This window comes from Lipophrys pholis (genome assembly GCF_963383615.2).
Source record: "Lipophrys pholis genome assembly, chromosome: 15".
In the NCBI taxonomy this organism is placed as follows: Eukaryota; Metazoa; Chordata; class Actinopteri; order Blenniiformes; family Blenniidae; genus Lipophrys; species Lipophrys pholis.
This window is the reverse complement of record NC_137642.1, coordinates 10,645,773-10,672,436: the sequence shown is the minus strand read 5'-3', so window position 1 is coordinate 10,672,436 and position 26,664 is coordinate 10,645,773. Positions and strand designations below refer to the sequence as shown.

Genomic DNA, 26,664 nt, shown 5'->3' with positions numbered 1-26,664 from the left:
CAGTTTGACATTCATAACAAGTTGACCTTACGGACTTCAAGGCAGGGCAGGACAAGCTGACCCACAAAAACTGTCTGTGTTTGGTTCAGCCCTGACGCGATTCATTCAGTTACAGAAAGAGTCTCAAGTAAATAGAGGATCAGATCCATAGCGCTGGAATCCCAGCATATGGGATAATGGCCTTCTCTTCTTTTTTTACAAGCAGCAAATCCAAATGAGGCTTTCACGCAGCCCAATGCAATGAATAATCTAAATGGCACTTAATGTGAGCTATGCTGATACTCTGACAATAGTTTGTGTTCAGACATCACAGCTTAGTGTCTCCCAATTGTATATTGATGCCGAGGCGGTTGACAATAAATCAGTGGATCCACCAGAGTGAATCCATAGAGTGAGAAAACAGTTTAGACGATGGCCCAATGGAGCTTACCGTAATTGACAGATGCGTTTGGCTCCTTCGACCACAAATGCTTTGAGCACTGAGAATACCTGGAAATGAGTTTGGAAGTGTGTGTATATATGTGTATATGATGTCTCAGTACCCACAGTAATAAATATTATCTGTAAGCAAGCCCGTTTGCAGTTATTTGCATTTCGCATCTTGACATGTTCATGAATTAGTACTAAGTAACATCTGCATTGTTCTATCTACACTGTGTGCTCACTACCGCAAACTGTCAAAGTCACTTACATATGTTTATACAGCTTATCAATGTTAAAAAGACTTCCACGTGTCCTATTTGCAAGGACGAATATTACTTCAATAAAATCAATCCCAATGGGCCCGTGGAGCAGCACTCATTTTTAATCTGGTTTAACAAATATGTAGGAGTCACTTTCTAAAAACTAATGTCTAATAAATTTGCAGCTCCATTTGCAACAAGATAAAATTGTTGAACTCAACATCTGTCAAACAGAGACTGTTCTTCATATTCTAATGAATCAATTATGTTATAAAGGACAATTGTGTTTTATCACAGCCTGAGGATTACTTTCAGTTCCAGCCATCACTCTTGTGGATAATAGTGACAATGAACTCACAATTGGCTGGGATATAGGGACACAACAGCACCAGGAGAAATAAGTCAGATGGAATATGAGCCATGCCCACTCACTCTTATCTTCCTAATAATATTATAAGAACAAAGAGGAGAAATCCCTTCATGTACATTAGCATTCCTAGACAGGATTATTATGAATAAAGACTATATTTAAAAGTTTCTGACAAATTTATTAGCAAATTGCTTCAACACTGTGTCAAATTAGTCTATCAATGTGGCCAGTTTCATGAGGTTTTTTTTTTTTTTTGGCATACTGGAGAGTTGTCAAAGGTAATGATACCTTTTCAATAATGTATGCTTAAAATGATTAAAGTATTAAATGTTACTATTAAAGAAGACTGACAGATGGACAGGAGCACTGAGACGTCCAATGGTTCACTGTGATCCTGCTGTCTTTTAGCAAAGTCCAGCAGGTTAGTACAAACAATTATATCTATTCTCTCTCTCTTTTCAATGCTTGAGCTCAAGCTAAGCCTGACCAGACTTCATTTTAAGACTCAATATTTGAGTAGCAGACATGCTAACCTGTATAATGACAACGTTGCATTGATACCATGGGAGTAAAGACGAGTGAGCTGTGTGCTGCATTATGTAAGAGGTAAGTTAGGACTTTATTTCCCTATAAAGAACAAATTTTAGGTCGCGACTCACTTTGGGTCCCTCCAACAGTTCAATTTGCCCTCTCCCAACTTTGGCTTGTCTTCTGCTTCAATACCAACTTAAACTAAACTGCACTGTTTGGCGAGGCTGAAATTGAACAAACGCGACACCTTCATACCAGACACCCCAAATCGAAGTTTTTCCCAAGCAAAAAGTATTAGAAAAATGTTTTTACAGATGGAGGACAATTATGTTTAGTTGGTCACTGTTTTCAATTCCAGATACATCTAAAATACTGGGACAGTTTTATTTAGATTAAAAAAAGGAAAAATAAAAATCAGTTTACCATTTCAAAGGACTAGTTGCTATAAACACATTTTATGTGCATCCAAAGTCATGGTTTCTTGTATTCATTATTGATAGTTCATTAAATTTGAGATATTATGGAAATTGATCTCATGACAAATAAGTTCATCCTATAACACCACATTTAAGTATACGCACACACACGCAGGCACGCTCACACACACGCACACACACACACAAACACAAACACACACCCACACACACACACACTCACACAGGCGCGCGCATGCACGCACATTATACATGATGATAAATCAAGAAAAACAGGTGTATTAATGCATTATTTCCATTGGAGTATGTCCTCTCACATGATACCAGTTTCACTTTATATAACTCTGAATTATTACTGATGCCGTTTCTCTCATAAAATATTAGTAATTGTGATCCGAGTGCATGCATGGCTCTGTTACGATGCCTGACAAAAAGGTTCAGTGATCTAGCACAGCTGTTAAGTCGAGCAGTATGATAAACTAGCCAAGGAGTGAATTGAAATCTAATTTGTTTGAGCCAATAACCAGACCATCATTACGCCCTGCTTTCATTTTGAATGATTACTGTGTGGGATCAGTTTCCCAAGAAGCATCATCTATAGTCTATTCAGAATATATTTAATGAAAACAACCCAGATTAAGATAGACTGTGCTGCATAAACCAACAAGCTAAACAAATTTAACAAGCACTGCATCTAATTCGGTTAACTTGTACCATGTAAGGTATGAGACACTGCATATCTGTTCACGGTAATATAAAATAATTAGAACGTTATGGGGATTATTGTGGACAGCCGCAGCCCCCTTTAGAATGACAAGTTGTCCAGCATCTGCCTTCATGTTAGTAGCTATTCATCAGAATGACGGGTGGAGAGCCCCCTCACACAGACAGACTCCGCCTGCTCACCGAGCAATCTGTTTCCAGGGGTACTGACACAGAAGAGAACTGGTGGACCCAACATCCATCCTGCTGTAAAAATATCCAAAACCATCTGGCAGCTAACCTCCATCTTATATTACCATGCTGGACTCCAACCTTTGGAAACCACGGAGGCTACAGAAACCTGCTCCAGCTTCTGACTCAAAGCACGACTTGAAAGCGCCGACCGCATCTCTGTTGTCCCGAACCGCAACTACAAATCATGCTGGAAAAATGACTAGTGTAGCGGCATTAGAATCCGAGCTGATTCCTGCAGACCTATCCACTTTGGATGATTTATGTCCTGCTACCTTCCCGAGAGTGACCAGCCCAACTGGGAACTAGACCAAAGCCTCGAACACCAGCGCTGTGTTTTTCCAAGAGGGCCTGCTCTGCTTGGCAGGAACTCACGTCCTTGTCTGTCCGCCCCGACACACGAGGTGAAGCAGCCAGCAAACTTACGTCTGTTTGTGCCGGAGGAAGTTTTGACGAGTGACTCCAGTTGCGTTTGTACCACCGTAAATAACGTAGGTCTTTCTGCAGCGGTCACGGACGGTAAAGATTTAAGAGCGACATATTTTCCTGCTGCGGAGAAAAATGACTCAAAGTTTGTAATCATCAGTTGTGATGGATGGAGATTGAAAGTGTGACTGTAAGCTGGCAACTGACTATCGAGAACCATAAAATTGCTTTATAAAGTGACTCCAGCACCACATTGAGATAACGAATGTTGATCCAGAAACTCTTTCGAGCAGCGTGATGAAGCTCTTTGAGACAGTAAAACCAATTTAAAACTAGGTTCACTTGACTGTAACCGCCCTTATTAAGGAAAGATATCACAGCGAGAAATATTTACTTTTATACCAGTAGTCATAGGAACTAACTAACAAGTATCTTGGAATAGCTTAGAAGCTGACAGTCCTCTCCTTCCACTTTAAGTTTCTGTGTGTACGCCCAACATCAGTTTAAGAACTCAAGACACTCAGGAGACTCTCTCAGCTACATCAAACGGCAAGGTAAAAACAATGGTGTCACTGACATTTCCCCAAACCCTGCACAAACAGAATTATTCACACACTGCGAGAGGAGTGCCAGCCGATAACGGGGAGATAATGACACTTGGTGGAAGGCAGCTTTCTCAAAGCAGTTTAGAGATGGCACATCAGAGTTTGGCAGTTAAACCTGTCACGGAAGTTGAGGAGGTTATCCTGGCATTTTAATCTCGCCAGCTTCTGAAGGAGGAAATGTAGAGGTGATTTTCGGGGCTAGTAATAACAAGGACAGCGCTGCCTCCAAAAATGAGCTCTCATCACTTTGGATGCAGACAGGGCAGCGTTATGTGAAGCTGCGGTGAGGGATTGCAGGCCCAGTTTGCCTCGTCTCCTCGCCCCTCATCCATCTCCATAGGCAAGCTTAAATGGATATTCATGTTGCTGAGCCAATCCACTCCTGGGAGGAATAATATCACATCATCTGACTCCGATAAAGGAAACAGAGCCTGTCCTATACAGTGGGAGTATATTTTAGCGTGATGTGCTACGGTATGCAGCAGGAGCTACATTGCCAAGAGAGAGATTGATGCAACTATGAGTGGATTTTCAGGCTCATACAAGTCTTGGGTCAGAAAATGTATTCCAGAACAGGTTTATCAATTAATGACCAATTCCATCCGGTATAAAATCATCATATTCAGTATCCAATGTCTTAATGGTGACAGTTATCATCAATGAAAATATATCAGTGATGCACACACGCAAGGTGTTTGAAATTCTTCATATTCTCCAGGTTTAAATTGTACACATGCAGAACAGTGCAAAAGGTATTTTGACCTGATCACACATTTAAATATAAAAGCTGCCAACGATAGCGCCAACACACACAGGAGAAATATATTCAAGTTTATAGTGTCAGGAAATGGAAATACGAATGTATCATGCCTCAGAACTGTAATGAAGACACTACTTCAGTAATCATATCACCCCACTACAATTATTTATATCCTCGCAAAACATCTGACTTTCCAAAGTATTTCCTTTGGATAAAGAAAGCAACCGTCGTGTAAATAAATAGGACTGTCTTTAAAGGTTTCCATATATGCAGCAGCATTGTGATTTACAAGACAACATGTGAGATGGCAACAAGACACCAAGTCATAACTCGCTTAACTCCGACACCTAATCAGCTCACCGACTGGCAAACACCATGAAGAAATAAAACCTTCACGCAGTGACGAGTGGCTGAGAAACATTTTTATGATCTCAGTACCTGGGAAGAAGGCCACGTCTTTACTTTGTTAATGCACTCAGCCGGGTTCGGCGCGGACGCTCAGCGTGTAGCTGGCAGCGAAATCTGTATATATCATTCTCCGAGACAATATTTTATCATCTGTCATTTCCTATTGATGTTGAACGCACACATCATCTATAGTTTGTTTTAAGACAAGAGTTAACAGAAAGCAGCTCTGCCTTGATCACTCCGGGCCAGTCTGGAGGAAAAAGCTTACGCTTTGTTATTTCCATATGGCTCCTTTTCGTTGTATGGGGGCCAGTGCGAGGCTTTGTGTTTAAGAGTGATGTTTATCAGGGGAGAGATCCTGCTGGTATAATCATTATGGGGCTGAGTGAAATATCTTGCAGAGCACGTACATATGTCTAATGGGAAACGTCAGAGGTGCTCTGTCTTTTCTCACCGACTTCCAGAGACGACGTTTCCACGCTTGTGGAACATGCCGAGGCAGTCCAAACCAGAAGACCGTCGGCAGAAAGATGAGGGGTTTTCATTCAAACGATGGCGTGACATCAGACGGCACCAGAGTATCGTTCAAGATAAGCACGGATCACGGATAACAACTGGTTGCAGAAAACAACAGAGGAAAGAAGCAGATGTCTGAGGTAATGTATCAATTAATTTACCCAACAATTCCATAACCAGCAGCACATGTTTTTGCAAAAAAACAGGCATTCAATGGAAAAAAAGTATAGATTTGTATTCACAACAGCATCTGATCCATGCAGCTATAAACAATACAATCAGCTTTGGTTATTAAACAAGCAGCAGTAAACAGACATCGGGGAAATGTATATCCATTTCGTGGCATTAACATCTTTTAAAGCCATCAAACCCACTTTTAGTTTTACCAAGTGTGTTGTGCAGAGAACATTAAGTCATCAGTCAAATCATCTGCCTTTTCTTCTTTAATGACAACAGCTAAGTTTCAACACTCGCAGTTTAGTCATCCATTAGTCATGTGTCCCATCCAGATGTCTGGTGGATCAGAGGAGGGGAGGAGGAGATAGCAGCAGGTGTAGATCTCTCTGAGCCCAGCTGAGCTCTAAAAGGCAGTGCTTAGCACCCACAGCTCTGTCATCTGGCCTCTCCCCTGTCTCCACCAGCCTCTCGACAGCCCATTCCTCATCATTTACCCCTTTTTGGCAAAGCCCAGAGCCCTTCTAATGGGCCGCTCTGAATGCTTCCAGATGTTTGTTTATTTGTTGTGCAGCAACTGTAAAACAGTTTACTCTTAGCTTGGATCTATTCCCGTCGCTCCATTTTTTTTTTGAGGGGGGTGCGTTCGGGGGGTGTAGCAGATCACCTCGACATGAAATGAAAGCAAACTTACCCAACAAATGTGAGGTGCCCCATGGGTGTCATCAGACACACAGCCTTTTTTTTTTTCTTTTTTTTTTGGTGCTATGAAGGCTGGTTTTCTCCTGGGAATTTAATAACAGTTGTGCATCATTTAAGCTACATACATACAAAGTAGCTGGAAGCAAGCCCAGAACAACAAGATTAAAAAGGCCCGAGGCTCATGCTGTAAGGCAGAGTTTTCCTGTCTGTTTACTCTGTTTATACAAAGATATCCCTTTCATTTACTACTGTCACTGCTGAGGGATGGCCTAATCAAATTTAATCTGATACCTATAACAAAGCAGCGACTACTCTCTGTCATATTTATTCAAATATAGGGACACATTGGGAAGGTATTTCTTTAAAATATTGCCATGTACAGGCATATATCAGTCAAGTCTGACGAGTCCTTTTCAACATACTTTTGAACCACAGTTATAATTAGATCTATGAAATAAAATCCTGAATCCCACGTCAAAATGTGTCACCATAGGAAAATGACAGGATGGTGATAAATAACTCAGCTCATTGGTTTGCAAGATGAAATGATAAGTTGACTTGGTAAGGCACAAAAAGGCAATATGTCACTGGCTGTGGCTTAATAATGTGGTATTCTTCATGGAGGCACACTATACTTTAGGCTGAGGACTCCACTTTGGACAGTGAGATTTAGAGTTGAGTTGGCAGTTGGTCCAGCACAAAGAGTTAGAGCCAAGGTGACAGTAGTGGAGGATCCTCAGGCCCTTCTGCCAGACTATATACTCCACTCTCCTTTGTGTCACGGCGTCAACAAAAACCACTAAAGCCCTCGCCATCCTCCTTCACTGTGTCTTTTGTCTTGTTCACTTTCATTTTAAAGTCACGCTGTTTAAAGCGGCTTCTCCTCCTGATGCTTCTGCATTATCCTTCCGTCCACTTTTGTCTATCTATCCACCATCAAATGTGTTCTTCAAAATTATGGTTTTACATTTTCACTTCCTCACTGGAATATCTTTCCTCTCCCTCTTTCTCGCGCGCCTCTCCCAGCCGCTTTGTTTTTTTTTTTCTCTGCCTCCTCCAGGTTGATTCGCCCCCCCCCAGCCGAGACAGGAGCTTATCCTGGAGTTGTGTTCTTGGTTTCCACCCCTCTCTCCCTGGGCAGTGACCTGCCAGCGCTGCCCTCCTCTGGGAGCTTCCAGCTGCCGTAATTACCTCTGGCACCCAGGCTCTGGGGCTTCCACACAGGTGACATGGCGGAGGGGTTGGGTGCAGAGGGTTGAAAGGAAGGAGAGGGAGGTTCTTTCTGTGCAGCCGACAGGGCCCATGTCAGAAACGCTGCTGATCTGCTCGCTACAATAGGAATCGGGGGGAAAACTACACAACCTCCCGTGTCTCCCTCAGATTAAAAAAAAGACCACTTCATTAACCCCTAACCAACTGCTGTGTCAATTACAAACTCTATAATGCATACTTTAAAAACAATAAGTGGATACTAAGGGTCATTATTGGAAGTTAAAGCAAAATCTCCCCAATTTACACACAGCAATAGACAATTACTGATGGTTTCTTTACTTCACAGCGCAAAAAGTAAATTAAGGCAATGTTGAAAACAGGATATACTGTGTGGGCACAGCAGCTCACCGATCCCAGTGGAATTTGATGTAATGTGCAGGGAATTGTTCAATTTACCGTGTATACTGAAACAACAATGTTGAAACGAACGACGCACAATTATGCAGCATATTGTTGTTTACATCCGGGATTTACCTCAGTAAGTGCTCAGTTGTTTGTAAATGCTGTCGAGGTAATTTCTTTGCTATCGGACTGCTTCGTCGCTGTTTTTGTTCTCGTTGAATGAAGAGTTGCTAAGACCGTGTCCCACACCTAAAGAAAACTCAAGAATGTTTAAGAAGTGTAAATAAATGGGAGGAGGAAAAAAGAGCAGGGGCAGGGGGGCTTGATGCAGGGACATGAAGAGGAGGTGAAGGGCGAAGATGAGGGCTGTGTTATCTAAGACTGCAGTGCTGCATCATAAAACTAACAAATGGAGGCTGTCACTGTTGCTCAGATCTCAAACGGAGGGGAAAAATATTTCATGTGTCAGATCCCCTCACCTTTAAATGGGCTGTTCTTAGCCAGGTCTGATGTTGACAAAGCACAAGGCTCTTTCTGTCCTTACATCCGATGAGAGCTGCCACCAGCCTCGCTCTCATGACATAGATCTGTCCTTGGCACCATAAATGGGGGCTACGAGTATACGCTACTGTACATGCGGTAGCAGGGACACTCACTGGGAATAGGTCACGCTACCACATTTGTTTTGTGATGTCCCTACCATGCATAAGTATTTCAGGAACCTTTGCTACGATTTAACTAAGAAAAGATGATTACAGTTATTACAAATTAATTTATAATTGACAACAATTAATTGGTGTTGTGAGATTTAATATAATAGCCGTTAAAAAAAGATCGCATCTTTTAGACGAGATCATCTTATTTTATTCTAATGTAAGTGTCATATGTGAAAAATGTCAGTACAAGACATTAAATGATAAAGACTCCAGATATGTCTTCTCTTGAATAGATAAGTGTTTATATTATATGACTAAAAAAATCAATACAACTGGCTTTTGTATTATTGTACAATATGAATAAATAGAACAGTTCTTTTGGCAAAACGGAGATCCAGGGTTTTACACTTCACTCCGAGTTGGGAATTTGTTACAAATGCAGTCGGTGGCCTTCACAATTAATTCAGAGAATAGTGTCTTTTTAATGAATAAGATGCATTCTTCCGAGAGTGCAGTGTTTGATGTTCAGAACTTGCTATATAATTACATCAACTGACTATGCCGGGTCAATATGAGGCCTAATCAATGTCTAGTATCAACAGATCAAGGATTCTTCATCTTGTATATGTTCTGTGCGCTCCCACGCATACACTCACATCAGAGTTAACCTAGATTACTCAAATTTATTCTCTCTATCAACACATCACACAGATGAGATGAGATCAATAAGAATAGATAACATAACTTCAACCCAGCCTCGAGTTCAATACATTCCCACTCTCAGCAGCCGTAAGGGTTATGACTTTTATTTACATAATCCATGGGCCTCGATTCTGAATGTATTCTGATATTTGGTGTTATTTCTTGTTTATTTGGAGTGTCATTCCTGATGTGCGTGCAGACCACTTGTATTTACCTCTGTGGTTCTTGGCATCTCTGGATCCTCGAGGTAGAGGGGTGTAAGGCAGGGGCTGGCTCTCGGATCCAGCTTCACTCATTTTCTAGGAGAAAGAGGAGAGACAAAACAAAACAATGTTTATAGAATTATGGGAAGTTTTAAAATGTGTGCAAAATGTCACTGTAACAGGCAGTACATGCCAACATCTTTTTTCGGGAATTGGTCCAGGAAACTTTATATGGCCATGATGCATAACAAAGGTCATGCCTTAATTCTTCTCGCTATTGTGGCAGACCTTTGATGTATAGTTTGATAACTTGCTTACTTGTGGACTTGTGAAGGCACTATGGAGCCAGTTGCAGGTGTCTTTAAGTTAACTTTGTTCACACAACTTCTTGGTTGGTGTACAAATATAAACATTCATCATTTAGTAGTGATCGCTACAGTATAACGTCATTTAAAAGTATTATAGGAAAACCTTACGATAGAAGTACAACGACTGAACCTAATGGATCACTGTTCACTGTGTGTAAGTCAGTGTATCTTGGAGTTGTCAAATGTAAGGATCCTGCAAGATAGTTCAACCTGGGCCTTGGGAGGCAAAGGCATACATACAACAAATAAGACGCCAAATGCAATTCTTCAATAATAATAATTTCATTTATCACCTGGGATGGACATAACATGACACAGAGATCCAAAACCAAGAGCAGAGCTACAGGAATGGTGGCCATTGGGGGGCAGCAGGGATATCACCTGGTAGTTTTCTTTGCCCACAGCCATGACGTCAGTTCTCCGTCTAATATCCAAAATGAATCAGTGCATGGCAGCATTATTGCCACCAAGTTTACTAAATGTGATCATTCTAAGAGAATACTTCCATTGAAAGTAAATGAAAATTATAGTCAGCATAATAATCTGTTAGTTGAAACAAACATTAATATTGTGTAGCCCTTTTGCAAAGGGGTAGTCTAATGAGAAAAATAAGGAAACGGTGTTGACATTTGACCTTAACTAATGTATCTCCTTCTATACCTCATAATTTAAATATCAGGCAGATGCACAACAGGAAGGAGTTGTTGTTTGTGAGTTGAATCAAAGGTTCACGGTGAAGCAGTGTGACGAGCGCTGCTGTAAGACAAAGTGAACACAGGAGCCCTCGGTCTCCGGCTGTACTCTCCCAACAGGTCAAGAGTTTTTGTGTTGTTATTCTTCTGTGTACTTTCAAGGTCCAAAACATCCTCTTCCTTCCCTTAGCCTTTTAGCTAGTGGAGCAGGCAGTTTATCATGACACTGCGATATCTGATGCCTTTGCAAAAATACTTTCCTTTCCTGCAGGAAGGAATTCACAGGGCCTTTAATCATAGCAAGAGAGTCAACTGACAAATACATATTAGAGATGGTTTGGAGCTGCATTTTTCCCACTTTTATTGTTGTTCCTCTACATGCCCATGCATAACCTTGAGAAATGGAATGGCCTGCACTGTTAAATGGAACCATATTCTTCATGGGCAAAGAGAGCACTGTGAATTGAAAACGATCACATAATGTGCTTTCAGATAGCATCTCTGAAAGGCATTAAGGTCTGGCCAGCATGTGTCTCATATTACAGCGAGGAGAAAAATGGCAAAATAAGCCTATTTTGAGGCCTTACTACACATATGCTGGAGGACCGTGCTTTTGAAAGAAACAGCTTGGAGTAGGAATATTGTTTTGACAGCCGACCTGCTGCTCTCAGCCTCTGGAGTGGCTAAAACCTGTTAAGAAATATCACAGATCACTCCCTGCTTGTAAGAAGTACTTGTCTGCAATGAGTAACACGAGGAGTAAAACAACCCAAAATAAGAACATACTGTACTCGGTCAGAAATGCCCTTTTGAATTTGAAGAGAAAAATTCATTCTCGGTTAAAGGGGTTGCAGCGGACTCGAGGTGAGGAAAGCGAGCTTGGAACAGGATGTTTGCTGGTTTTAATCCCACTGCCAACAGGTAACTCCCATATGCTTCCAAACAAGGCTCTTAACCTTTGGATGCTCAGGATCCGGGAACTCACTTGTGCCAAACCATGTCACAGTCCGCTGTCGCGACCCCGGAAAGAAGAAGCAGAAATCTTAATCTCAATTTCATTTTCATTTACTGTGCAGAACCTGTAAAATCCATACTGGAGAGAGCAAATGAGAGAACTGAAGCAAAAGGATAACCATCATTGTTTAAAGACATACATTCAGAGCTCCAATTTGCATTTGGCAGGGTGGACATAATTGAAATTGGCTGTCACAACAAACACACAAAGAGTGTGACTATGACAATTATTATGAGGTCCAGTGAGCAGGAATGGTGAGCTGTCTCTATCTGATCCACCTCTGTGCTCTCATGAGTCACCGTAGACTTGCCTCATTTCCTGGCTTGCTTCAAAGATCACAAGCCTGGGCCTCTTCAGGCCTGCTTGGTCGACAAAAGCCCCTCCTAATCCCGCTGCTTGCCCACAATTAATCTTTCTAGTTGCCACATTATTACCAGCACCACCCACGGACTGTGTTAGGAGGGGTGGTGGAGGAGAACAAGGAAAGGGAGGACCTGCTGGGGTTAGTTGAATACTTGATCGAGCCTTGGGCTGCCTTCACACCCTGCTTTTGGTCCGATGGGACATCAGTCACCCCGCTTCTAGTGTCTCCACCCACCCAGTCCCAACGTTATGCATGGCAGCACCGCGTCCCAACACCTCACTATCATGCCTTCTGATCATACGCCCAGCTCATCAGCATCTGTGGTTCCTGTCACTTCCTGTCCCATTCACTGTGAGCTTTTCAATCCCACCCACAGAAGAACTATCAGGAGGCTCATTTGTACTTTTGTACTTTGGTCACTGATGAGAAAACATATGAAATTAATTAAGGAGAGGTTTGTGTGTGATTACCTTTAGAGAATCAATCCGTAATATTTTTTTAATACTTGATGTCAATTAAAAGGATATCATTTAAAATAATTTCCGTGTTTGCATAATTTTAAAGACAAATACAAAAGTTAACGTACTTCCCAATAAAGATCTTGAAACATGGTAATGTAGAATTAATCCATTTGGTGAAATAAGACATTGAATAATAAAGGGTCATGGGTATTTTTGGAGTTAATGCAGCCTTCAAGTTTATGTGTGTGAAATAGTGTGCTGTTCCAAACAGAATTCAGCTCTCAAAAGAATTCCAATGTAAAAAAACAAAAAAAAAACCCAACTATGTTCTATCACATCTCATCCATGCTTCTATTCCCTAATTTCCCTTTTTGTGTCTTGATTTTTCAGGTCGTACCTACACTGAACAGAGGGAGGTGCTGCTGTGTCATCTATTTAAGAAACTCCCTCCTTTTCGCCCCTCTCTCCTTCTCTGGCTGTCTCTCTGCTGTCCAGATTAGTCTGCTCATCAAGCTGAGCATTGTTTTAATTTGCTGGGCCTGGGGCATATGCTGAGTGTTCACATCATTATTGTCTCTGTGCAGTGTGAGTTATCACCACAGCTTATGATAATGTGGCACAAATTTACAGGCTGGGGAGCACCATGGATTCTGTGATAATAAAGGGTGGACAGAGGGGAGTGCAAAGAGGGAGAGAGAAATGGAGAAAGTGTGTGTGTGTGTGTGTGTGTGTGTGTGTGTGTGTGTGTGTGTGTGTGTGTGTGTGTGTGTGTGTGTGTGTGTGTGTGTGTGTGTGTGTGTGTGTGTGTGTGTGTGTGTGTGTGTGTGTGTGTGTGTGTGTGTGTGTGTGTGTGTGTAATAGGTGCTGGTGGAGAGAGGAATCTCTGTTGGATGTCATTATGAAAGATGATTCCCATACTAGATAATACATCATACCAGTGCTGTCTGTCTTATCCTTTCCGGCGTTGTTATGTGAATAAATGCTGATAAACCCAGAGGCAATAGTGATTATTACTTCCAACATATCACCATGAGAGAGGTTGGTAGCAGGAAGGGAAGCGACAGGGGAGGGATAGGAAGAGACGAAATGTGAATTGCGAGGAGAGCCACACGGAGCACATAACCATCTCCAAAAATACGAGGCACCAAAAAGTGAGTCAGAGAAATCTCGATGCACATCGAGATGTTTTTCAGATGCAAACTGCCACAAAGTTTACAAAGCTTCAGCTGCTGATTATAAATCAGTTGATTTCTCTAAAATGTGACGATGATCTCGGCTGTCACGGTCGAAAACTTTATAAAAGTATCCTGCGCCATCATTTTCTTAACGCACCATTTTCCCCCTGCGGCAGCTCTGAAGTCTCACCCGGAGCAACTCATCCTGACACAGCTGGTTCCTGCCTCGTCTCACCTCACCTCCCTCCTTAAGACTGACCAGCAATACAATCTAATTACAGCCGCGCTACAGAGGGAGACCAGTGTAAACACCAGCCCTTTTTATCTCCTTATACATCTGGACAAGTAGACAAAGTGCTAAAAGGAAATAAATGTGGCCTGACAGCCACATCAAAGAGTTCAGCCAGAGGCTTACTGCTACTTAGGGCACAGGAATGTTGTTGCTAAGCATCAGCCCGCAACCTATCAGGGTGCAAAGAGGGTCCTGTCCTGCCTCGGAGAGGGAAAAGGGGAAAAGAGAGAAATGAAGAGGAGAGGGGGGGTGAGGGAAGGGGGCTGACATTGAGGGGAGGCTTGGGACTCAAGGAGATTTTTGTAGCTTAAAGCAATTGTTGGAAGAAACAAGCCTTCTGTTTTGTTTTCTCTTGACACCATTTCTGCTTTTTGTGCTTGCAAAAGACATGTATAAAAATGTCTTTTGATATGTTTTCTCTTTGGGTCTATATCAAAATATTTCTTTTGTGTCTGAGCATGGAACTTTTTTCACATCTTGTCTCTATAAACTGGTGCTGCTTTCTGATCATGTTAGAGATCAGAGGAGACACAACTTGTGAACTTATTTGAGTCAACATTTAATGCCGGCGTGACACGTTTATTTCTTCACTAGATGGAATTTTTTATGATTCATGTTTCATACTTGTGAAGTCTGGGGTTACGAACAATACAACACTTTTAAAAATAAACAATAAAAAAAAAAAGGGGAATAAGTAGCACTAGCTCGGAGCGTCTTGCAGCGTGTCACAGCAATGATGAAATAAAAAAAGAGAGGAAAAAAAAAACCTGCTCTAAATCACTACCAGAGATTCAATCTGCCTCTAAAATATAAACCCTTTGTATGCTTTCAAACAGAATATGTGCATGCAATAATACTGAAAACACAGGATTTGGAATTTTTTTCCCCTCTATAGCCAGAGAAACATGTTTGTTGAGAATACTGTAAAATCATTTGAATGCATATTTTACGAATGATAATTACGAGTGAAAAGTGTTTTCATAGTAATAATGATGGTGGTTTATGTGAGTAAAGAAAAAAGGTTTTAAATTACTGTTGTGCAACATACAAAGTATTACTTGTGTTTTCTTAGGTAATGGCAGGGGTAAGGGCATTTGTTGCAAACGGTGCCTGCGCTTGTGGGCAGTACAGCAGTCTTTAGCTCGGCAGGAAGACCGCGGAGCGTGTGTTTAATGATTAACCAGTTCTACCCCGATGCACATGCTCCTCGTAAATGCATCATATGATGGCTGATCACAAGAGCAACTGTTCTGACGTTTCGCTCGGGGCACCCGAAGTGAACCGGCAACAGCGAGACCTGCGGTTCTGTGTACGGCTAAGCGTCAGACAGGCAAAGGTTGAGTGCTGCTGGACGTTAATCATCCATAGCAATGACTCATAGATGGTAATAAGGCTGTGTTTGTTTTTGGGTTGAAATTCAAAAAAAAAAAGTCACTCGACCTTTTCTGTGAGTGTCTCGCATTGTAGGTGATTTAAAGTATAAATGTAAGCTTACATTACAAGCGTGGAGTACAATTAGCTTGAGGGCATTTCCTATTTGGTTGGAGTTTGACCTTTCCTTTGGAAGATTCTAAAAGTACAAAGTTGCAAAGACATGCTAGAAAAAAATAAAATATTTTGTATATACTAGTGAAAACAATGATTAAATGTTTTCCGTTATCTCCCAAACAGACGCAAAAGTATAATGTGAATGTTCTTATCTACCTGTGACAAAAAACATTTTTGTCATAGTCTTGCCTTATTTGAGTGCCGTAAAAAAACAATAATTTCATCTTTCTTGTTTCTCTCTCTCACACACACACACTCACACATACACACAGCAAATTCAGCAACTCAGGAGTGTGACATATCATGAGGCTTTCTGTTCCGATTAGGGGCTGTAGCTAACGTCAAGGCTGTTTTCTAGAGTGTAGGATGTTTAATAATTGAAGACTCTGGGAGCGGGCCTGTCACACCGGCTTGTCTAGAATGTTTCCTATGCAATTAGATGCCGAGAGACATTTGAAGAGGACCCACAAAAAGAGGCACAAAAAAGTGACACGTGAACTTAAAGGAAATTAGCTCTTCACACGAGTGAAATGTGAAGGTTACTTAGCAATGCTTAACTCAGACTGCGGCTGTGTGAAGTGTGTGTTTGACTCAGCCCTGCTACGGAGACTGCGATTTTCTTTACTTTGAGCTGGCTTCAGTCAGTAAGATCACAGAGCGAATGAAAACTAATTTTGACTCAAGGCACACGGAGAGAAAAAGGAGGGAAAAAAAAAACCAAAAAAAAAAAAACTTGAGATGTGTCGAAATAATGAGATCTCTTGATGTTTTCTGGGAAGATGCAGACAGATGCACAACTCACATCTTCACCCAAGGACACAGACACACAAACACCCGTTGAACATTTAACCGCAACTTCAAAAACACACACAAATTTGCATGTGTGCAGGAACCGGCGTTAAAAAAAGCTTGCACGCAGCCGCTCGTATCATGCGAACCCATGAAAAACGAATGCACATGTACTTCAGCGGTTGCTTAGGCAGAAACACACGGGCTCCTATGCAGACTGGGGTAATATTGAAATAGAGGAGATCATTTGTTATTCAAATTCAAAAGCTCTGACCTCAGTGGAAAAATGAAAAGGGCTGAAACCTGACACTTATGAAAGTGCAAAAAATTATCCAAATAATTGATCAAATTTGGACAATTTTTGTGTTGGAAAAAATAGACCCTTCCTTATTTTACAGAGAAAATAATAATTGTAAAAAAAAATGGGCACGCTTTAAAAACTATCGACAACCACGCTTTGCAAGAAAAATACTCTCGTTCACATCTGCGAGCGCTCCATTGCAATGATAACAATGTCATCTTTCACACCTATCATAAGTCACAAGGCAAACGACCGAGATCCTCTGTCGCAAGACTGAACCCTCTGTGGGCCTGTAAGCTGTATCATTACACCATGTCATCTTTATGGCAAGGAGCGAAGCCCGGCTCTCTAATTACACTCTGCTTACTCCATTTACCCAGACAGGGACAGAGCAGCAGGCAAACAATGCATTAAAAATGGAGTGCTTCCCCCTCGCTCTATGGATGCCTGTGTTGTTCTACCGGTGGCCCTTGTTGTTGTTGTCTCTGTGAAAGAAGCTGCGGAGGAGAGATAGCAGAGGCCACGTGTCACCGCGCCTTCCTCTCCTCCCCTCCTTGACTTTCCCACCTCCTCTCTTCTTCAACCCCTTCCCTCAAAAGGACTTATGAAGGTGAGTGGCTGCGTGACAGGCCAGGAATAAAAGAGACAAACCAGGGATAAAAATTAAATAAAAAGTAGCTGTCTTAAACAGTAATTGCACTCCTTTGCTGAGCATGCTTTCAGATATATAAACCTGATTTACTGTCGGTGTTGCTGCCACAAATCAGAAGGCCCTCTGAGAAACACTCGTGCTATGAAATTGTTTAATCTCATCAAGTTCTGCTTTCACAGCAGGCCATAAATCACATAGTCTTTGTTATCATAGACCTCCATGAGCGCCTCTGAGGCAGGCAATGGATCGTGGGTATATATAATCTTGACTGCGCAAACAGCAGGGTCTGAGCAGCCTGAAATACTTTCATATTAGCCGCGGTGCAGCTGGCGGAACACAAGCGCCCTGATGGATATCTCATTTCCTGCGCTCTGCATCTATTTCGAGCAAATTATTACTGCATAAATTTCTTGTCAACAGAAACGGCCAATTAATTAAGTTAAAATGCACTCGTGATCACATCAACACACCAAACAGGAGAGCCGGGGCAATTTTCCACTAAGCGGATTTACCGCGGGGGTCACTGTAATGAATGATTTTAAACTTTGTCATAAAGTCGCAGGCAGGCCGGTATCTGCACAGGAGCTGGCGGTACGGACTAACCCTTGACATATTTGCATAAAGCATATTTATGTGAAAATGCTAGAGGACGACAGGCGGGGAGGGAGGGGGGGGGGATAAAGTTTACAACTACGAAACAAAATGTCTGCCGCCCTCAGTCGCTCACTAAGCATTGGTTAGAGATCACGGAAGCACCTTTGCCATTTAAGATACAAAATATACACATTTAGCAGAGCTCGCAAACCTGAATGAATTATTCATAATGCACGAGGGGTTGGGAGTTTGTGAGGGTGGGGGGTGGGGGGTGGGGGGTGGCGGTTGTTTATTCAGCTTGGGCCGTTTATCAGACAGTGAGGATCCCACGGCGGGGATGAGCTCGGAGATTTATCTGTGCTCGGGCTCCAACGCAGATAAATCAAGCGGTGTAATCATGCTCTGAGTGGCCCAGCTGTGACCCCGTAGTGAACTAATGACACAGGGATATCTAAGCCCCTTTTCCTGTTCCTGGGTTAGGCCCTGAGGTTAGTCCCCTGTCAGACACGAAACTAAAGAAAGACTTGGCTTCAGAGAGAGAAGTGAGGGGAAACTTTAAAGCCCTTTATGTCCCCTTTGTCCTGTTTACACAACACCGGCGAACGGGATCGTCCGACCACCACTAAAAATAACAGTGTTGGAACCGAGTAACAGCAGAAGACTACTGTACAACAGTGTTTGCCCAAACAATGGCAATGAGCGTCGATTGCAGGCATACACGTCGCGAGTTCACAAGCTGCTATTCAGCAACAGTGTGTGTAAAAGATACTGCCGCTTGGCTGAGGATGTCTTCCGTTCCCTCCCGGAGCAGAGGCTTTCTCCTGGTCTGAGCCTGCTCTGATTTATCATGTCTTCTGCTAGCAGGCTGTCCGCTGATTAAGCCAGTGGAACTTTGTTTCACTCTCCTCTCTCTTTAATCTGTCTCTCAGCGAGATAAATTAGCCAGTGCCGTGCCAGCGCCCGCTCTCTTTTACCTCCCTCCCTCCGTCTCTTCCTCTCTGCTTTTCTCCCTGTTTATCTTTTCTGTCTGTCACACATTGAGAAGAGAGCAGACACATCTGCTCCTACGCTGCTGCAGGAGATAGGGCTGGGCTACGTCGCTGGTCAGATTTAGCTGCGAGTGTCTGTGAGTGAGAAAGAGAGAACGAGTATGTTTTTCCTCTCTTTTTCTCTCCTTGACAACATTCTGTCAAACAATCTCCCTCTCCTTGGCCCCGGCTTATGCTCTTTGTTGTTAGCTAATAAATCAGGGAGAATTTATGATCTGCAATCCCTATTCTTAGCCTTTTTAATGGCGACACGTTTGCGGGTGAATTAAAGCAGGGTTTTATTCACTAGGCTGTGGGCCAAAGTGAGGCCTGGGTCCCTCTGCCTGTGAATGTTTTCCCTTCTCCACTATAGCCCGGGTGGTAAATCATACTCATTGTCAGGCAGCGCTAAGTTAGTGTGCGTCATTGGGGAGAGCAGGAAGCAGTGAGCATAATTCTGTCCATCAATTTAATTTATTGTACCGGTAGCTTTGTAATCTCCACCCCATAAATTATGGGAGCTGACAGACAAGAATTTGGTTTTAAAGGCAACGCTCATCAGGACTTCGGCCAGCAATGGGCCTTCTTTTTTCACTCGGTTTTCCACCACCAGAGAAAGGAAGCCCTCTTGGTGTGAGGGTTAAAGGACTGCACTACTTCTCCCACTATTCACAATGGCAGACATGATATTTCTGTCTGGTTATCATTTACATAGAAGACCACTAAGAGTGGCCGTAAGATAAAGAAGAGTCAATAAAAGAGGAAGGGAGACCGAGAGATGAAAGAAAAGGAGGAAGAAGAGGGGGTTCGAGGACACGACCTTGCTCGGAGGTTTTATTTCAGGTGAAATATAAGTCCTAATACAAGGGCGCTGCTGCTGCATCTGCTTTGCAGATAGTGCACTTGGCTCCCCTTCCATGCCAGGGAATATAAATCAGGCAAGGCATCTCAATGCTAGACCTGACTTCTAGAGGCCAACAAATCTTTAACATGAGATTAAGGCCTCTGTGGAGTCATCTATCTCTGGGTGATGGAGGAAAATATCAGAGCAGTCTTTGAGGCAATATGGTTTCAATGAGTCAGAACTGATGTGTACTAGACAGTACAGAACGCCACGCGTAATAGTCCAGCTATTCATTATCCACATACAGAGTGAATTACTTTCAATGGTGGGTGGGGTGCTTACATACACCTGCAAAAATATTGCTTAGTTATTCTAGATACTGGATTATTAATAAATAATACGAATAAAAAAATGACAGTCTTCTTTTTCTCAGACCTCATAAGACATGTATTATTGCCATTTGTATTTAATTGTGGTACATGTAAGCGGTGTCAGCTGCTATGTGTCGACAACAAAGAACCCAGACCAAAGCAAAGCTGCCAATTACCCTATAAAACATGCATATCTTCTGAAGCATGGGTCCCCTTTGTGGGTTTAACCTACCAAAGGCAACGGGCGGTTTACAAGATGCTCGCTCAGTGGATACAATTGTGCTCAGCATAAAAGAGAACACAGACTGTGAAGACCTAACAATGAACCATATCTCCCTGTAGCCTGTTCAGTGCGCTGCATTTACATATCAAGCCACTAGCCCAATATGTAAACACATTCCATCAGATGCCGCCATCGCAGCCAATGAGAGCCATTTCATTCTGCCTATAGCTCACACACACACACACACACACACACACACACACACACACACACACACACACACACACACACACACACACACACACACACACACACACACACACACTGTAGTGTTAGACAAAGGGAAAGAGGCCTGAAAGAGACATCTCATGTCATCACCCAAGAGAGATAATGGAATTGTTATACATCCTTGATCACAGACACTCTCACGGCATCTTGCTCTCTTTTTCAGTCATTCTTTGTCTCTGTGCTCTTAAAAGTCCCTCTAACGGTCTACCTCCCTCTCAACTGTGCGCACAAACACACGGCGCACGAGTGAAAAAAATTCCTGCACACTTCAGTGCGATAGCTCCTCTTCTCTTTCAGGGTTTCATCTCAATAGCTTTTTTATCTGAGCACTTCAATTTGCAAGCCTAGCTGGAAGGCAGCTCCTCCTGATATGTTAATTGCAGGGTACTTAAGCGCTAAAAGATTAACATAAAACCCTTTGGAAACAAGCTAATAGTTTATGATAATTCGTGCATGGCCTTTGTCTGTCTATCATTACATTGCCTCTAGCGGTAATTTTATCAAGGGGCTGTAAAATATCATTTAAACAAGTTCACTTTCAGATAATTAATAGTAGAAACTGTTTTATTCAATTGAGCCACACTGGCACCATTAACAATATGGCAACCAAGCTATAATTAAAGTATTTTATTTTATTAACCTATTCATAACGTTGTGCAAATGATGAGACAGAGACAGAGAAAGCCTCCTTTTTTTTTTCCTCTTGCTGAAGCACTGTCACCAGAGCAATTACAGGAACCTGAGGTTGTCTCCTCAGTTAGTTGAGCTGATTGAAGCTTTTCTATTAGCAGGTGGATGCATAGACGTGCAGGAGACTTTCACACCAGCGCCCGAAATCTGCTGAGCTGACATTTTGCAGTTTGCAGTTCGGGACTGAGATATTTAGATTTAGATTGAGACAAAGGTTTTAACCTGGATATGAACTTGTGCTGAGAGATGAAGAGATTTGTGTGGAAAGATCACAGCAAGATGAAATAATGTCAGGCTGTGGGCCCATCGGGGGTGTTGCAGTAACAGTGGGTAACCGTGATTACATTTTTTTTTTTAATACATTTCCTAAGCAGACATTAATGGAATATTTAACATAGTCAATTTTCTCTCTGAACCGGTGACCTTCTTCTTGGTAGGGTTGTCATAAAACGAGAAGCAAAAAAGGAGATAATTTGTTGTAAATCTTGTTGCTACTCTGTAAATCCCAGATTTTATTTATTTATTTATTATAAAGTATTCAAAGATAGACAAGGCAGCAACATTCTGGTGGTTGGGGTAATGAGCAGTCACAGAGATGAAGCAGTCTGCTTTTGCTTTCTAATAAAACACCAAATAACCACAGCTTGTTATTATGAATATCAAATGGACCATTCATGGGCAAAACAACCCTTTGACCAGCAGAGAATGTCCTGGTACTCCTAATGGACCATGGACTGTTGGTTTTCATTGCTGTTTATTTATCTGTGCCGTCTATTTTTTATTTTTTTTTATCAGAATAAGGGAATTTGACATGGGATATAAATTTTTAAACATGTGCCATTAAAGACTTATTTTGTAACAATACCTTCACCAGCCCAACTTCACTATGTAATATGTATAATTCACTTCCATCGGCACATGAAATGTTTAAGTATGACTGTGTATATTCTGTCTAACGGGACTGTTTGCGTAATGCTTGTCGACTGTACCTATGACTAAATGTACGTGTGTTCGATAGACACACTGGCACCCAGCATCCACACACACATGGACACACTTTTTTTTTTTTTTTTTTTTTTCCTTCAGACACACCACCCCTCTCATGAATAATACAAAAACTCCTTTCACCAAACAGCTCAAATAGCTATTCATTCATCTGCATACCTGTAGCCTTGCAAAATGATTGGCCCACCATTACCACTGGAAAAAAAAAAAAAAGGGAGAGAGAACGAGAGAGAGAAAGAGAGAGAGAGAAATGTTCCCCAAACAATTTGCTTCAAAATGAGACAGGAATGATTCTGTTCTTTTCAACGACAGAGACAGGCCCCTGTGCATAATGATGTTAGCATAATGGGGTGACAGATAGACTGGGAGACCATGACATTAGCATGAGAAACGCACCAGTGAGCAACCGCTCAACTGTGGTCTCAGAGGGCCCTCAGACATACACTCTGAACATCGTTTGTCTCGCAGCTCTACGAGCCTGACAAATGAAGACAAGCCACGTTTTATGTCAAGCAATATACCATTCCACTTTAGCAAACACATGACTTAATGACGGAGGCAAACCCGTCGCCGCATTATACAACCCGGCTATCTCTTGTCTTATTAGTGAGAAATAACCTCATTCAAGGTCAGATGCAAAGCAGGGCCACATACTCCCCCTTAATGAGATGTGATAACAGCACTTACAATCACAAAACACAGGAGCTCGCCCAATTAAATAATGAGATGCAATAGCCAATTAAGTGTTATGTCACTGGATGGAGCTGTGTTAACAGGTTATTTACCGAGATTAAACAAAAAAAAGCACAGCTTTTCCCAGTAAAGACCTTACAAGCAGTGTCAGGTGTTTCCAATGTTAAGAGACGACAGTTTGGTTGATAATGCCGCTTCAAGACTTTATATCTGAATCTCCACAATCGCACATACCTTTGTTTCACTGAGTGTGAAACAGCACAGGCGGTGCACGAGCATGTTAAGCCCAACAAAATATTTTATGAAACTGCAGAGGTATCTCAAAGCTTGGGGATTACAATCATGTGTTTATGAGAAGTGATATGCAGCCTAAAAATGGCGGAGCTATGACAGCCCTGCCGTCCACAGCGCGACACTGTCGGAGGGCGAACGCCTCCTGTAAACATTTATCTTCCTCGTGAGTGTGCGTCTGCGTGTGGCACGGCCTGGCGACAGGAGCTTCTCTGAGGCTTTATCTGCAGCATGACAAGACAACCTGTAATATACGAGCATCTGGAGCTCCTCTTCAAACACAGCCTTATCTCACGCCAAACATTCCCCGAGGCCAGAGCGGAGCGAGAGTGGCCCAGACCAAACAGGACCTCACACACCGTCTCCCCGCATCCCGCCCGACGGGTGCACCGACTGGGAACAGTCCATCAAAGTGCACGTGTGTGTTTACAGGGAGCGCTCGGTGAGCGGGGCTCCAACAGCTGAGAGCCGCCGTGCGACATTGGGAGTGACGGAAATCATCTGCTCTGAGTTTTTCTTCCATCTTGCTAATCGAGTTCGAGGTGAATGGCGTTTGCACTCAACACAAATGGATGTAATCCCTCCTCCCACTACCCACCAAACCTTAACGCACGTGTTGAGACTAGAACTAAATACCCATCACTCAAGTTTCTGTTTGGATGAATTTATTTTACATTAGTCTTAAGAAAAATTAGTAAGAGTCATTATAGATCTCTGAGGGGTAGGTTCAAATAACGTGCATGTGCATGCTATCGTTTCGTTTAAGTTCCAGGGTGTTAGAAAATCATTAGAATAACTTTATGAGGATTAGTGCTGGATGTAATGCATTTTAAAGAAGAAATTAATATTATAACCAGTCCCTCTAGGGACCTTTGGACTTCTCTGACTATACCTACTGTCAATAAATGCACATTTATGTGACTTTTCATAAAAATGGATGTAATTTGAAGTTTTCTTTGCATGAACAAACAAGAAAAGAACAAAGTTTGTGGAAATTACAATAAAATAAATTGAACTGCTTCCACCTCAAAATCAAATATTCTCTTCTGATGAAACTATGCATACTTCATGTGATATATAAAAAAAAAAAAAGAAAATCAGCACATATTTTTTGGCCTTTTACAAATTTTTCTTAAATGGCCTCAAATCATGGGCACCAGCACGTCAGACAATATATTTTCATGTAAACATTATGCTTTTTGCTTGTAGTCTGTCCAAGTAGAAAACCTTCATAATAGAAAAGTGGCTGCCCAAGGACTCCTTGTTTATTTTCCACATTAATGTTGCGCAGGTAGCAAAACAGCCATTTTGAACAAGTATAGTCAAGGCAAAAAAAACCCAAAACAAAACAAAACAAAAAAACAAACACATAATATTAAACAAAGTACTCTTTTTGTGTATCGGCATCAGCTTGAATCATTTGCGTATGATTAAAAACCACAAATAATCGTAAAATCTGGAAAACAAAGGAGACATTAATCATCGTATGGTGAGGTCCGTTGCCCACACACTCCTTATCAACACAATCGCCCTGGTGCAGGTGAAGAAAGTGTGTGAGGAGAAAGCAGCTCGGTTAGGAAGCTCCGTTCTTTTCTCTGCGGTCTGTGCTTTGCTTGGACCACTGCCTTCAGCCAGCCTATGGGGGGGATGTAGACATGCCCCTCTCTGGGGCCTGTACATACGGCCTGTGCCTCACTTCAAAGAGAGGGCAGGAGGGCAGAGTACCCCCCCCCCCCCCCCCCCCCCCTCCCCTCACCAAACTCAGATCCATTCAGCTCACAGCTGATTCCATGTGCGCGCGGATGTTTATGTGTGTCTCACTTTGACTCTCTCTAGGCCCCTCTAGCTTTCATTTCAGACTGCTTTCTATCCTCTTTTTTTTTTCCCCTGCCTTTTTTCTGAAGAGGGATGATGGAAGACCAACCCACAGCTTGTGTGTGGGTCTGCGTGTCTTTCTTTGATGTCTGATAATGAAGGGCAACACCGTGCAATCTGTAAACATGCTGTCACACAAGCCCTCATCATGATACACGGCTTAATGCAAAGCACACTGATATAACTGCAAAACACAACAAATCACTCTGCTGACCTCCACAAATCTCGAGACAAGTGAAAAATTGTGTATAAAAAGGAAAAAAAAGAACAAACACAGAGCGAGGAGAGAGAGAGAGAGAGAGAGAGAGAGAGAGAGAGAGAGAGAGAGAGGAAGTGGATCTGAATAGGAGGGAACTGGAGAGAGGAGCTGAGCTCAGTGGTCGCGGCGCAGGGAGGTCTGGCCTTTACAAATCCCTTCTTTTTTGATCTCTTCATCCAGATGAAAGAACAGCGGCAGGCAGGATTATGAGGGACAATTGCGCTTTCTACCCAAAACCCTGACTTGATCGGCTTTTAGGAGAGCCATAATCATTTTCAATTAAGCACATTTTCTGACATCCTGTAATAGCGACAGTGCTGGTCTTAAAACTCTCCATTCGCCCCAGCGCTCCCCCGCAGTCTTGAGCTCTCTTTTTATTTTTATTTTTTTTTTTTAGCTAAACCTCTCATTCCCAGACAGCCTGCCTGTAGTGTCTACTGACAATCTGAATAGGCCCGAACTGCAACTTGTTGTTAGGGTGCCAAATATCCCATTTACCAGATGCTTGACAAGGATGTTATTTGGCGCTTTGGATTGAACGTGCTTTTGTGTCAGTGAAGCGTTGAATTAGTGTTGTTTGTTTGTGGAAGCCCCTGGGATCCTCCTCAGTCTCAATGTTATTTTTTGTGCTCTCGTCCTTTGTTTTTGGATAGGGGGCTCCCTTTTGGTATGATAATCAATACGTAATCCAACTAGCAGAAGGCGCGCACATATTTATTTCATACTAACATCCTCTTCAGATTTCCACGGACCTGCAAAACTGACAAGCTCCTTAAAACACAGCCTCTTAAGATTCAAACTGTGTTTGTAATGCCACCGTGAATTTGTCCATGGCAGCCCTGTTAGCCCTCTGTTCATTCGCTAGGTGCTTAAATCCAGTCAAACTTTGGAGCTCGGTGTCTCTTGAGGGACTCAAGGTCTCAAGTACTTGACTGAGACAGACAGCACCATTAGCAGGCGCTGGACCAGCCCCAACCCTGACAACCACTCACAGCTGGCAGTGGCAGGCAGAGGAATGGGTCTCCTTTTCTCCAGTTTAGCCAGAGAGAAGTGAAACAAACGTCCATCACTCACTTACTCAGTATCCAGCGGGACGGCGTGCTGTTTT

General features: G+C 42.4%; 1 protein-coding gene across 1 annotated transcript in view; it reads right to left on the bottom strand.

The window, feature by feature from the left end:
- lrmda (leucine rich melanocyte differentiation associated) overlaps window positions 1–26,664 on the bottom strand; it is a 217,199-nt gene that overhangs the window by 17,695 nt on the left and 172,840 nt on the right. Inside the window, exon 6 of the mRNA XM_080482027.1 lies at window positions 9,750–9,834. Within this exon, the coding sequence (XP_080338153.1) occupies window positions 9,750–9,834 (85 nt within the window). The remainder of the gene's footprint in view (window positions 1–9,749; window positions 9,835–26,664) is intronic.